At 42.6% G+C, this 13979-nt stretch overlaps 2 protein-coding genes across 2 annotated transcripts in view; both read left to right on the top strand.

Moving 5' to 3' along the window:
• Positions 1–13979, top strand: part of LOC127456324 (histone H2B) — a 201447-nt gene that overhangs the window by 12808 nt on the left and 174660 nt on the right. The window lies entirely within an intron of this gene.
• On the top strand, positions 12358–13574 carry LOC127456459 (histone H1-like). The gene has a single exon (XM_051724979.1). The coding sequence runs from the start codon at positions 12560–12562 to the stop codon at positions 13169–13171; it is 612 nt and encodes a 203-aa protein (XP_051580939.1). The 5' UTR covers positions 12358–12559; the 3' UTR covers positions 13172–13574.

Here is a 13979-nt window from a genome sequence, read left to right as displayed (position 1 = left end):
GTTTGAGCTTCTGTTTGCTGAATGTGGTCCATATATGTGCATGGATCAATGTTTTGATGTGATTTGATGTGACTGTCATTGGATGGAAACAAACAACTGAGAGATTATAAAAAATAAATAAATAAATAAATAAATTCTTCCTTTGTGTTCTAAAGATGAACAAAAGTCTTGTGGGTTTGGAAATACATGAGGCTGAGTAAATGTTTGGGTGACCTAACCCTTTAATAAGTGGAGTAAAAGTATTCACGTATTGATCTAAATTAATCTTTATTTTTTAGGTGATTCTGCTATTGGTGAAGGCGTCACACATTTTTTAAAATACTTTTTTCAACATGCATTGACAGACTGAAGTCTGGGTTCAGCATAAACTTTGGTTAGTCCACAATACATTTTCCAATAACATGAAACATTAAAGTAAATTGTGTTGGGAAGTACTGTACATTTTGCAGGGCTCAACACTAAGGATGGCCCACTGGTCTGGGGTCAATATGAAAGTTTCAGCCAGTATACAGAATGGTGATATGCCAGTGCTATGTTGTCACTAAATATAACATTTGTTAATCTAGTGAAAATGTTTCATTGCCTGAAAACTTAACATTAGGATTTTTGTGATTATTAGAACATTATTGCAAAATATGCTCATTTAAGCTAAAATTATTTAAATGAACTTCTTAGCTACTGGCTAGCGTAGATAAGGTTTTGTAAAAATTGACAGGACAATTTTGGACGCATCAGTATGACTTAATTTAAAATTACAAACCAACCTGTAATGTTTTGCGTCATATAAATAATATATAAATATATATATTATTTTTGGCACATATACATATAAAAATATATTGAAAAAGTAATTATAATTTTGATGGCGCCAGTGAAAACATTTGCAGGCAATAAAAAATCTGGGCCAGCAGGAAAAAAAAAATCTTACCGTATTGATTTTAGTAACATCGATTGCAAGATTATACAAAAAGAATAACACTCTCTCTCTCTGGCGTCCTCGGTGGCCTTTTCAAGCCCATCTCCGTCGTCACTGTAATGAGACACACTGGTGTTAAGTATCAATAATCACCAGGTGATGGCCCTCACCGCTTCCTCTCTCCCCAGTGAAAGACACACCCATTCCTGGAGAGGAAATCAGCCACAACTATCTGCAGCCCCGGCCTGTGGACCACCTTAAATTTGAAGGGCTGAAGTTCCAGGTATCAACGAGTGATCCGCGCATTGGCATCCTTCATGCAGTGGAGCCACAGAAGCGGGGCATGATCTGAGTGGAGGATGAAGGCCCGCCCAAGCAGGTAATAGCAGAGGGTTAGGACCACCCACTTGATGGCAAGACACTCTTTTTCAATTGTGCTGTACTTAGTCTCCATCAACGAGAGCTTACAACTAATGTACAGCACAGGGAACTCCACCCCCTCCACCTCCTGTGAGAGTATGGCCCCCAACCCCATCTCTGAAGCATCCGACCTTAAAATGAAGGGGGGAGAGAAGTTAGTAGCATGTAGAAGCAGCCCGCCACAGAGTGCAGATTTAACCATTGTAAAAGCCTGTTGGCATGCCTCCGTCCACTGGACCAGATCTGGCGCCCCCTTTTTAGTGAGATCAGTCAGGGGGCTGTTGACATCAGTAAAATTAGGCACAAACCTTCTGTAATAGCCAATCAGCCCCATGAACTGTCTCACCTCCTTTTTGGACTTGGGATGTGTGCAGGCCACTATCACTAAGGTTTTATCAATTTGGGGCCGTACCTGCCCATGACCCAAGTGGAAGCTCAGATATTGTACTTCCACCCACCCAAATGCACACTTTTTTGGGTTTGCCGTGAGTCCCGCCCATCTCAGCGACCTCAGTACAGCTCTTAGATGCTGCATATGCCTCTGCCAATCATTACTGTATATGATAATATCATCAAAGTAGGCAGCGGCATATGCAGCGTGTAGCCGGAGAATCTTATCCATTAGCCACTGGAATGTGGAGGGAGCCCCAAACAAACTGAACGGAAGAGTGACAAATTGGTGTAATCCAAACGGTGTGGAAAAGGCTGTTTTCTCTCGGGATAATGGAGTTAAGGGGATCTGCCAATATCCCTTTGTTAAATCCAGTGTCGAGTAAAATTGAGCTGCACCCAACCGATCGAGCAGTTCATCAATTCGGGGCACTGGGTACATGTCAAATTTAGACACCGCGTTGACTTTCCGGTAATCAACACAATACTGGACTGACCTGTCACTCTTAGGTACCAGAACAACTGGGCTGGCCCAATCGCTGTGCGATTCTTCTATTACCTCTAATTCATCCCGAATCACCTTTTTCTTGTGCTCAGGCAAGCGGTACGGCTGACTACGCACTACCACTCCCGGTTGGGTCTCGATATGGTGTTGTATGAGGTTCGTACGACCGGAAAGAGGAGAGAACATGTCCACAAACTCTTTTTGCAACTTGGCCACCTCCGTGAGCTGGTACGGAGAGAGGTGGTCTCCACAGGTGACCGGGGTGAATGGATCGGCTTTGAACTTCACCTCCGGCCCGAGCTCCGCCCTCTCTGGAACTACCATCACCATGGTCATGGGGACAGCCTCTCTCCATAATTTAAGGAGGTTGAGGTGGTAAATTTGACGTGCTCCGCCACTATCCGTTCGTTTAAACTCATAATCGAGATCCCGACTCTGTGTAACCTCAATGGCTGCTTGCCATTTGGTGAGTAATTTTGAGCTCGATGTGGGGAGTAATACAAGTACTTTGTCTCCCAGTGCAAATTCCCATAGCTGGGTACCCCTATTTTAGAGCCGGTTTTGTGTCCCTTGAGCTTGGAGCAAATTTTGTTGTGACAACTGACCCAGTGTGTGTAGCTTTGCTCGAAGATCAAGGACATATTGAATTTCATTTTTGCTTTGGGAAGGTCCTTCCACGCCTCTCGTATGACTTTCAGAATCCCCACCCGGGAGATAATTTTGAAGAGTGTCTCCGCAACACTGCATGCTGAGATGTTGGGAAGAGGCAATGCTTCCGGATATCACGTTGTATAATCCACCAGGACTTATACAAACTGATATCCGCATGCTGACCGTTCTAATGGCCCGACGAGGTCCATACCAATTCTTTCGAAGGGGGCCTCGATCAACGGTAATGGGCACAATGGCACTCTTGGTGTGGCCGGTGGATTCACCAACTGACATTCGCAGCATGCAGCACACCATCTGCGTACATCCCCGCGAATGCCCGGCCAATAAAAGTGGGCCATTAAATGGTGCAGTGTTCTCTCTTGTCCTAAGTGACCTGCCATAGGATTGTGTTGAGCAGCCTGAAAAAGTGTTTCCCGATGGCTCCTCGGGACTAATAACTGGGTTGTATTTTCATGGGTTTGAGTGTCCTGCGTCATTCGATACAACCGGTCCCTAATAATTGAAAAATACGGATATGTGAGGGCGAGGTCAGGCTGGAGCAGCTGGCCATCGATTACTCTCACTTGGTCAAAGGCGTGCCTAAGGGTTTCGTCACGCGATTGCGCTAGAGGGAAGTCCCCCTCTGAGAATTCCCCTCCTGCATCATTCTGATGCTGAGCAGACGTGGATGGCCCCGGCTCCGCCTCCCCAGTCATCGCGTCACACATTGCACACCATGTTTTCAGTTTGCAGGACCCATCCACACGTAACGCTTTTAATAATATTTTAAATCCCAGCCAATTGGTCCCCACAATCAGTGGATGGGTGAGGTGGCCTCTACTCTTTGCTATACTCCCCAAAATCGAATAAGGGTAGTCACTAATGGATATTCCTGAACATCACCATGCACACACCCTCACCATCACCTTGTGGTTTGTACCCAAATCCCCGTCATGAACCAAGCTGTGGTGGATCGAGGTTTGATTGCAACCTGAATCCACCAGGGTTTGTTATGTACGCCCCTTAACCCTTACCGGTATGCGATACATCCCAGCTCGATCGGGGCGGTCTGTGGTGTGTTGGGGACCCGGATCCATGTCCCCACCTCCATTACAGGACCTGGACGTGTCCCGGTTCCCCGCAACTCCAACAGACCAGCCCAGGCTCCCTGGCTGCACCCGCGCCGGCAGAGACATCATCCTGGGAAGGACGATGGAGAGAGGCAGAGGAGGAGGCCGGCACATAGTGCAGCCCACGGAAGCAGGGCGCCGGTCTGGGTGGAAAAACCCCCCGTTTCTGGGGAGCAGGTACAGGGCGAGAGGGAGGAGAGGGAGAGACAAGAGGGGAAGGAGTAGCAGGAGAGCGAGAGAGAGAGAGATTTGGACTGCTCACCGGCTTCCGGGTAGGCCGCCATGTAGGCTTCGGCCAGGTAGACGGCATCATCCACCGACGTAGGGCGACGGCACTGTACCCATTCTGCAGTTTTCCTTGGCAGACGAACAGTCAGCTGTTCCAGCACCAACAGTTAAATAATATCCTCAATGCCGTGCCCTTCCCCGGCTAGCACCCATTTTTAGCAGGCATCATGGAGCTTTTGGGCAAACGCAAATGGGTAGCTGACCTCGCTCAGCATGAGGGAGTGGAACCGCTGGTGGTGCTGATCGTGGGTGCGGCCCACCTGTTGCAGGACAGCAGTTTTCAACTTCACATAGTCCAGGCGGTCCTCAGCTGGTAGTTGTTCCGCCGTGAACTGGCCTCCCAGGAAAGCAGCGGCAGAAAGTGGAGGGCCCATTGGGTTCGAGGCCAGCTGGAGGCTGTTGCTGAATGTTCCAAGAGGCCCATGAATGCCTCCAGATTGTCTTGAGGGCCCATCTTGATGAGGAGAATGCGCGGCTTCATCGCTGTCTCTGGGGTCGCGGCGGAGGATCCGCCTGGAGCTAGCCAGCTCCGTAGGGCTTGCCAATTCTCGGCCTGGGCTTCTAAGAGCTTCTGGAAACATTGCTCCTGGGCGAGCAGGGCTTGGTAATGGGTCTCCTGGATGCTAGCCAGGGCACAGATGACTTCGCCCAGCGGCAAGGTGTCCATGGCGGCCAGTCCTCTTTGCAGTATCCCAGGTTTTGGCACCAGTGTAAAGGTTCTAGCAATAAGGAAGGAAGCGTAAAATGGGGTGGCAGTCCAGGTAAGTCAAATTTGAATGGCATTTCAGTTTCACAAACATAGTCTTTGGGCTTTTCAGCCAAACAAACACGGCACTAACTCTTCTTCTTCACAAATAACATAAACGGTACACTTTTCATTAGGCACACACAACATCACTGGTCTGTCTCTCTGTCTCTCTGGCATCCTCGGCAGCCATTTCAAGCCTATGTCCGTTGTCATTGTAATGAGACACAGGTGTTAAGTATCAATAATCACCAGGTGATGGCCCTTACCGCTTCCTCTCTCCCTAGTGAAAGACACACGACCACGTCCCGCTCCACAATTATCAATGGCAAAATAAAACGTTTCATTTATATTTCAGATTGTGTATTTGTCCCATTATTGCAAACATCCACACTCTAACTACTGTTTAATATCCCTGATAAATTAGTTTTCTTCATGTAGATTCTTTATCACCTTTTGAGCAATATGTACCTTTGTGCAAATAAAGTACAATGTAGTATTCCTTAAAAGAAATGGGACATGTTTTGGACAAACATTTTCACTTTTTTTATTTTTTTATTATTCTTTCTCAATACAGCATATTCTTCAGAGAATTGTCTGGCCAAATCAAAAGGACAGCGATGATTCAGACTCTGAGTACCCATTAGACGCCAAGTGTCACATCTCAGGATACCTTCGGCACTTCATAGCAAGTGGTAATTTATGCTAGAGATTTACTTTTGTTAAGAAAACCTCAAAGTTGTCCTAGTTTTAAGTACTCAAGAATTGAGAAATTAAAAAGCTTCTATTATTTGATCCATAGCATTACCTGATGTATTGAAAAGCCTCCTCAAGTTCTGAACTGGGTGGGAGGTTCACCCAATCATAAATGGTAGCTTTCCAACAGCATCCACATGTTTTGAGCTTCTCAGAATCCCTGGACATAACACTGACTTTGAGTCATTTAAAAATGATTTACTTTAATGCATTGACATGTCACACTGGTTTTGGCCTTGTTTAGCTTCAAAGCTGTGTTCATTCAAATTTAACACCAGTGTTTGATGCCAGTCCCTTGATGTTTTATTTCCATGTACATGTCAAACATGTATATTTTTTCAGCATTAAATCATCCAAAGTTATATTAAGGTCTTATTCAAGGTTAAAATTGTTTGATACAGACCAGTTTGTCCATGTTTATGTTTTCGTGGATTTGAATTGTTTATATGATTGATTTGTTTATACAATTAGTCTTTAATGATCAATCTTTTCAAAGGTATTTTTCATGCAGTTCCTAATTTTAGCAATACATTTGGTCAATTTGTGTATTTGGTGTTAATTGATTAATGCTTTATCCACTTTGTTCTCAGAACAAAAGGAGCTTTGTACTTAAGACTGCTTAATCATTACCTTTTCTAACCCAAAATGACATCTAACTAAATGCATTTCTTGAGTTCTCAAAACATTTTCAAAAGATGCAGCCATCAGAGTGAGGGAAGAAGGAAAACAACTTATCTAGTCACTCAGCATTATTTCACTAATGCAGTTAACAGCATCAAAGATTCTCACAACTGCCCATAACAGAATGCACAATAAAGTATACACTGTTTTGTAAGCTCACAACACAGTACACAGAATCACACTGTCATTTAATAACTGTAATTTAATGAACAAGTAAATGCCAAGCCATATGTACTCTGTATTAAAAATATGCGAATGTTTTTTTACACTTACATAACTTTTGAGACTTATTCCAAGACTATCAAATATAAGTGCTTAGATCGGATAACACTTACACTAAGGATGGACGGACAAGACAGGGTTTGTGTGTCTGGGACAATCAATGTAAACTGCGTCTCAACTAAGCCCCAGTCAAAGACAGTCCACCTCACCACATATCTCAAAACACTCATGTTAATAAATGAAGACACGTCAAGTTATTTTCCTTCTCACAGTTCAAAACTCTGACCTACTAAAACTTGCCATTTATATCACTCGAATGTATGAGATTTTTCAAATCAGTGGTAAAATAAGTATTTGTGAAATGTACAACATAGAGCAGAAGACCTGTTGACAATAAAATAATAATAATAATAATAATAATAATAATAATTATATATATATATATATATATATATATATATATACATACACTATCGGTCAAAAGTTTTGAAACACTTGAATGAAATGTTTCTCATGATCATAAAAATATTTTGATCTGAAGGCATATGCTTAAATGTTTGAAATTATTTTTGTAGACAAAAATATAATTGTGCTACCATATTAATTTATTTCATTATAAAACTAAAATTTAATTAAAAAATAATAATAATAATAAAAATGTTTTTGAAATTGATGACTTGGACCAAATAATAAAGAAAAGCAGCAACTAAGTGCCCAACATAGATGGGAACTCCTTCAATACTGTTTAAAAAGCATCCCAGGGTGATACACCAAGAAGTTGGTTGAGAAAATGTCAAGAGTACATGTCTGCAATTTCTAGGCAAAGGGTGACTACTTTGAAGATGCTAAAATATAACACAGTTTTGATTTATTTTGGATTTTGTTTAGTCACAACAAAATTCCCATAGTTCAATTTATGTTATTCCATAGTTTTGATGACTTTACAATTATTCTAAAATGTGAAGAAAAAAATAATAATAATAATAATAATAATATATATATATATATATATATATATATATATATATATATATATATATATATATATATATGTATATATATATAATGACAAATTCACTCATGTAAACTAAAAAAAGATACATAAAAAGTATGAAAAGTATATAATAAAATATTAGTGTACGCATTGTTCACAATACATTTAGATAATTATAAACTAAATAGAAAAAGTGATTTTTTTTTTTGGTTTGTTTTGATTATGTTGGTTTGTCTAGATTTAAAAAAAATCTTGAATTAGAATTCACTGTGATATGAACTCATTGGACTCAAGATGGCGCCGAGTATGGCTGCGGCATTGCGAGCTCCGACACAACATTGTAGTGTTTTGTTTACAATTCTTATGTTTTTTGTATTGGATGTTGTCTGCCTTATTGTCTACGACAGACAAACACTTTTGGACATTGGTTCAGCAATTACACACTGTAAACCAGACTTCAAATTCCTCAATGCCGACCCGCTGTTTACAAACACACCAGCGGAGCCCTTTGTCTGGGCTGCCTGGCCGCGGAAACGCAGGAGGAAAAGGGGAAATAGAGCCGGCGTTCTCATCAGAGTAAGACGTCGCGCAAATCGACCCCTGCTACCCAGTATTCTACTGGCAAATGTTCAGTCTCTGGATAACAAGCTCTGCGAGCTGAAAGCGCAGATCTCTTTCCAACGAGAGATGAGGGACTGCTGCATTATCTGCCTAACAGAAACTTGGATGTCTGCGGAGATTCCAGATTCCGTGCGCCAAGCGGACAGAGCGAAAGACCTCTCAGGTAAAAGCAGAGGTGGTGGTGTATGTTTTATGATTAACTAATCCTGGTGTGATCAGAGGAACATACATTCTATCAAGTCTTTCTGCTCTCCTGATCTGGAATTTATCATGCTTCTGTGTCGACCACCCTGGCTACCGAGAGAATTCACAGCGGTCATTATCACTGCTGTGTACATCCCACCACAAGCCGACACAGACCGGGCACTCAAGGAACTGTATGGGATTATAAGTGAGCAGGAAACCGCGCACCCTGAGGCCACGTTCATTGTGACTGGGGACTTTAATAAAGCCAGTTTAAAATCAGTCGCACCAAAATACCACCAGCACATTAGTTTCAACACATGAGGGGACTGGGTTTTGGACCATTGCTACTCTCCCTTCTGGGATGGCTACAAATCCCTCCCCTGCCCACCATTTGGCAAATCGGACCACTCTTCCATTCTGCTTCTGCCCGCTTACAGGCAGAAACTGAAACAGGAAGCACCCACCCTCAGAACGATCCAGTGTTGGTCGGACCAATCAGACTCTATGCTACAAGACTGTTTAGATCACACAGACTGGGAGATGTTCCGGTCTGCCTCTGATGACGACATCGAGCTTTACACTGATAGCGTAATGTGTTTCATCAAAAAGTGCATGGAGGACGTCGTTCCGACCAGAACAACACGGATCTATCCGAACCAGAAGCCATGGATAAATAGCGATGTTCACGTGGCACTTAATGTGCGGACCTCCGCTTTCAATTCCGGGAACGCGGAGGAGCATAAACAAGCCAGTTATGCCCTCCAAAAAAACTATCAGAACAGCAAAACGCCAGTACAGGAACAAGATTGAAGGACAGTTTAACACCACCAACTCTAGAAGCATGTGGCAGGGAATTAACATCATCACGGACTTTAAAGGGAATAAAAACTCCGCTATGAACACCACTGCCTCTCTCCCGGATGAGCTCAATACTTTTTATGCTCGTTTTGAGGGAAATAACACCGCCCTCGTGGAGAGAGCTCTTGCGGCAGAAGCTACAGTGGTTAGTTCACTCTCCGTCTCTGTAGCGGATGTAACCCGATCCTTCCGACGGGTGAATATCCGCAATGCCGCGGGCCCAGATGGCATTCCGGGCCGTGTCATCAGAGCGCGCGCGAACCAGCTGGCTGGTGTTTTTACAGACATTTTCAACCTTTCCCTCTCTTTGTCTGTAGTCCCCACATGCTTTAAAACATCCATCATTGTGCCTGTTCCAAAGCAATCAAAAATAACTTGCTTAAATGACTGGCATCCTGTTGCTCTGACCCCCATCATCAGCAAATGCTTTGAGAGACTAATCAGAGATTACATCTGCTCTGTGCTGCCTCTCTCTCTTGACCCATTGCAGTTTGCTTACCGCAAAAACCGCTCCATTGATGATACCATTGCATCTACACTACACACTCTCCCACCTGGAAAAAAAGAACACTTATGTGAGAATGCTGTTTGTAGACTACAGCTCAGCATTCAACACCATAGTGCCCTCCAAGCTAGATGAGAAACTCCAGGCTGGATCCTGGACTTCCTGTCAAGCAGACGCCAGGTGGTTAGAATAGGCAGCAACATCTCCTCATCAATGACCCTCAACACTGGAGCCCCACAGGGCTGTGTTCTCAGCCCACTCCTGTATTCCCTGTACACACATGACTGTGTGGCAACACATAGCTCCAATGCCATCATTAAGTTTGCTGATGACACGACGGTGGTAGGTCTGATCACTGACAATGATGAAACAGCCTACAGCGAGGAGGTGCACACTCTGACACACTGGTGTCAGGAGCACAACCTCTCCCTCAACGTCAGTAAGAGAAAGGAGCTTGTGGTGGACTTCAGAAGAAAAGACAGAGAACACAGTCCCATCACCATCAATGGAGCACCAGTGGAGAGAGTCAGCAGCTTCAAATTCCTGGGAGTCCACATCACTGAGGAATTCACATGGTCCATCCACACTGAAGTCATTGTGAAGAAGGCTCATCAGCACCTCTTCTTCCTGAGACGGCTGAGGAAGTTTGGAATGAATCGCCACATCCTCACACGGTTCTACACCTGCACTGTAGAGAGCATCCTGACTGGCTGCATCTCCGCCTGGTACGGCAATAGCACAGCCCACAACCACAAAGCCCTGCAAAGGGTGGTGCGAACTGCCAGACACATCATCGGAGGTGAGCTTCCCTCCATCCAGGAAATATATACAAGGCGGTGTGTGAAAAAAGCTTGGAGGATCATCAGAGACTCCAGCCACCCGAGCCATGGGCTGTTCTCACTGCTACCATCAGGCAGGTGGCATCGCAGCATCAGGACCCGCACCAGCCGACTCCATGATAGCTTCTTCCCCCAAGCAGTCAGACTTTTGAACTCTTGATCTCCCACGATCAAAAATCATCAGCACTGCACTTTATTACTCTTACTCTTATATCTCACACCGGACTGTCATAAATTATATTATTATTATATATATTCTCTCTTAACAACTTACTATCAACTGACAGCCTGAATGTCAATACAGTACAATACAACCTACTGTACATTCTATATATACTACTATATATACTTTTTTAATTTTATTGAATAATGTGTATCTATATTGTGCGTATTGTATACTGTACAGTGTATGTTATTACTTGTGTATTGTTGTGTGTAAATATGTGTACTAGACTTTAATTGTGTTGTGTTAATTTGATGTTATTGTAAATTGGTATATGTCTCATCACTGTCACGACTGCTATATTGATCGGAGCTGCACCCAAGAATTTCACACACCATTGCACTTGTGTATATGGCTGTGTGACAATAAAGTGATTTGATTTGATTTACATTTGACATTGTTATTTGATGAAGAAACAACTTGGAAGTAAACTATAGCAAGTGTAACACATGAACAGCATGATATGACTATTGTGATTTAGGTGTACTACTAAAATGATGTAAGTTGTGCATCTACAGTATTTAGACTCAATATGTTCCTGAGAGAATACACATAAGTTACACATACATTACACATGTGTAGCTCAATGTTTTTTTTTTCACACAGTCAGCTGTGTCTCATGAAATTTCAGTGTGAAAATAATGAATCCTGTTCTAGATTTGTCCTGATTTGTTGCATTATCTCTTTGTTACATGAAAAATAAAACATTGAAATATGTCAAAATATATGTTATTTTATAATTTTCTAATTATCTTGAAAATATTTAGAACATTTGATACTATCTGAGCATTTTGTTGATGTGCGATAGATATATGTGCGGGGTCTCTAAAGACCTAAAATTGTAAGAGTGTTGAATGAAATTTCCATGAATTTAAGGATGAATAAAAGCGTTTATCACATCATTGTTTGTTTATTATCAACATCTGCGAAATAGTCACCATTTTGACCACAAATATAAAACCATTTATTTTAACTGTAACACAGTGTTTTATCCAGGCAACAGAGGTGCAGCTATTGCATAAAATTAGTATTTTCTTGTTTTTGTTTTAGTTATCATATCTATTTTAGCAGATGAACACACATGAGAGTCACAAGCAGACACGGATCCTCCGACTGGAGGGTGTGCTTCATGCTGCCCAAAACATCTACTGTAAGAAACAGTCCACAAGTCCCTCAGTGATGCTCATTTCATTAAAGTCATTGTCAAAGTGTGTGTTCAATACACAGAGGACGCGTTCAATCTGTTATCAACATGTATACATAAAAAACACATCCAATTCACAGGCGGCTTGTTCCAGTGGCTGATGCTCACCGTGAGTTTGATGTGAAGGCGCAAAACTAAACGTTGCCTCGTCGCGTGTTTTCGTCTCCAAATAAAGCTTAAAACCCCTGCTCGGTGTTCACATAGTTTAGTGGGGTGAAAACAATCTTATCGCTTCAGTTTTGCTCTAAATGTGAGAGGAGAAAACACACGCACGAGCGGCTCTCGGAGGCGCACAGACACTGAGACGAGCGGATTGAGTCTATACGGTTCTCATGATGTGTTTAAGAGCGCAGCGCCGCTCAGCCGCTCTTCATTACTGAACTCAAACACTGTCTGTGTGTGAGATTACAGATCCGACCAGAAAGATGGCAGAAACCGCTCCAGCTGCAGCCGCCGCGCCGGCCAAAGCGCCCAAGAAGAAATCTGCTGCTAAACCCAAGAAAACGGGCCCAAGCGTCGGTGAACTCATCGTCAAAACTGTGTCCGCCTCCAAGGAGAGGAGCGGTGTGTCTCTCGCCGCCCTGAAGAAAGCTCTCGCCGCCGGTGGATACGATGTGGAGAAGAACAACTCCCGCGTCAAGATCGCCATCAAGAGTCTGGTGACTAAAGGGACTCTGGTCCAGACCAAAGGGACCGGCGCCTCCGGATCATTCAAGATCAACAAGAAACAAGCCGAGAGCGAGAAGAAACCCGCCAAGAAAGCCGCTCCTAAAGTCAAGAAGCCCGCAGTCAAGAAACCCGCTGCTGCCAAGAAGCCCAAGAGTGCAGCGACTAAGAAACCTGCCGCCAAGAAATCCCCCAAGAAGGTGAAGAAACCCGCAGCCGCTAAAAAGGCAACGAAGAGCCCCAAGAAGGCAAAGAAACCAGCAGCCCCCAAGAAAGCCGCCAAGAGCCCCAAAAAGGCCAAGACTGTCAAACCCAAAACGGCAAAGCCGAAAGCAGCCAAACCTAAAAAGGCAGCGCCCAAAAAGAAGTAGATGAACTCTTTACTGAGTTTCTTCCTCAAAACGGCTCTTTTAAGAGCCACCCACTAATTCATATCAAATAGCAACACTTTGTGCATGGTTTGGGTTCATTTGTCTTCTTTTCTTGGTTTAGTATATGTTTATTGTGACTGAGAGTTCACAATCTATGCCACAAACAGAAAGCGAAACTTCTAATGAAACAAATGAAGATTATGCAGCATAACTCTCACCCCACCTGACAAGTTTGTAACGAGCTGTTTTTAAATCACTGTTTAAGACGAGTTGAAAATCAAGTTTAGTGCAAGTTACTTGATTATTTTATACGTTTGATTCAATTATAATCAATGGATTATACCTTTCTGTCTAATTTAATTTCAGGTAAGACATCTTTGACCTCGCACACTTACTGCCTCACTAAAACACACAAGAGTTTTGTTTTCAAATACTAGTAATAATAACTGAAGAAGACTCTTGTGTGGGTCGAAAAGATAAACACATGGTTATTTATATAAAAATACTAATAATTAATATAATTAATAATTTATAATTTATAATAATTATACTACTACTAATAATAATAAAAGGAGCAGTAAGTGTACAAGCTCTCTTTTTTTCTAAACACTTTACAAACATTATTCTGGTGTGCTTGTGTTTATGATCACATATCTTTGACATTTATATTATATGTACTACTAACAATAATAATAATGCTAATCATAAATATTATTATTTATTTATTTTTACATTAGCCTCTTTGGAGTTAAACATGCTGCAAGGCTCTCGTCATCAGAAAGAGGGAGGAGTTTAGAGTATGGAGGGA

Source organism: Myxocyprinus asiaticus, chromosome 2 (assembly GCF_019703515.2).
Source record: "Myxocyprinus asiaticus isolate MX2 ecotype Aquarium Trade chromosome 2, UBuf_Myxa_2, whole genome shotgun sequence".
NCBI lineage: Eukaryota > Metazoa > Chordata > Actinopteri > Cypriniformes > Catostomidae > Myxocyprinus > Myxocyprinus asiaticus.
Note: the sequence above shows the minus strand (reverse complement) of the source record. Positions and strands in the feature narration are given on the sequence as shown.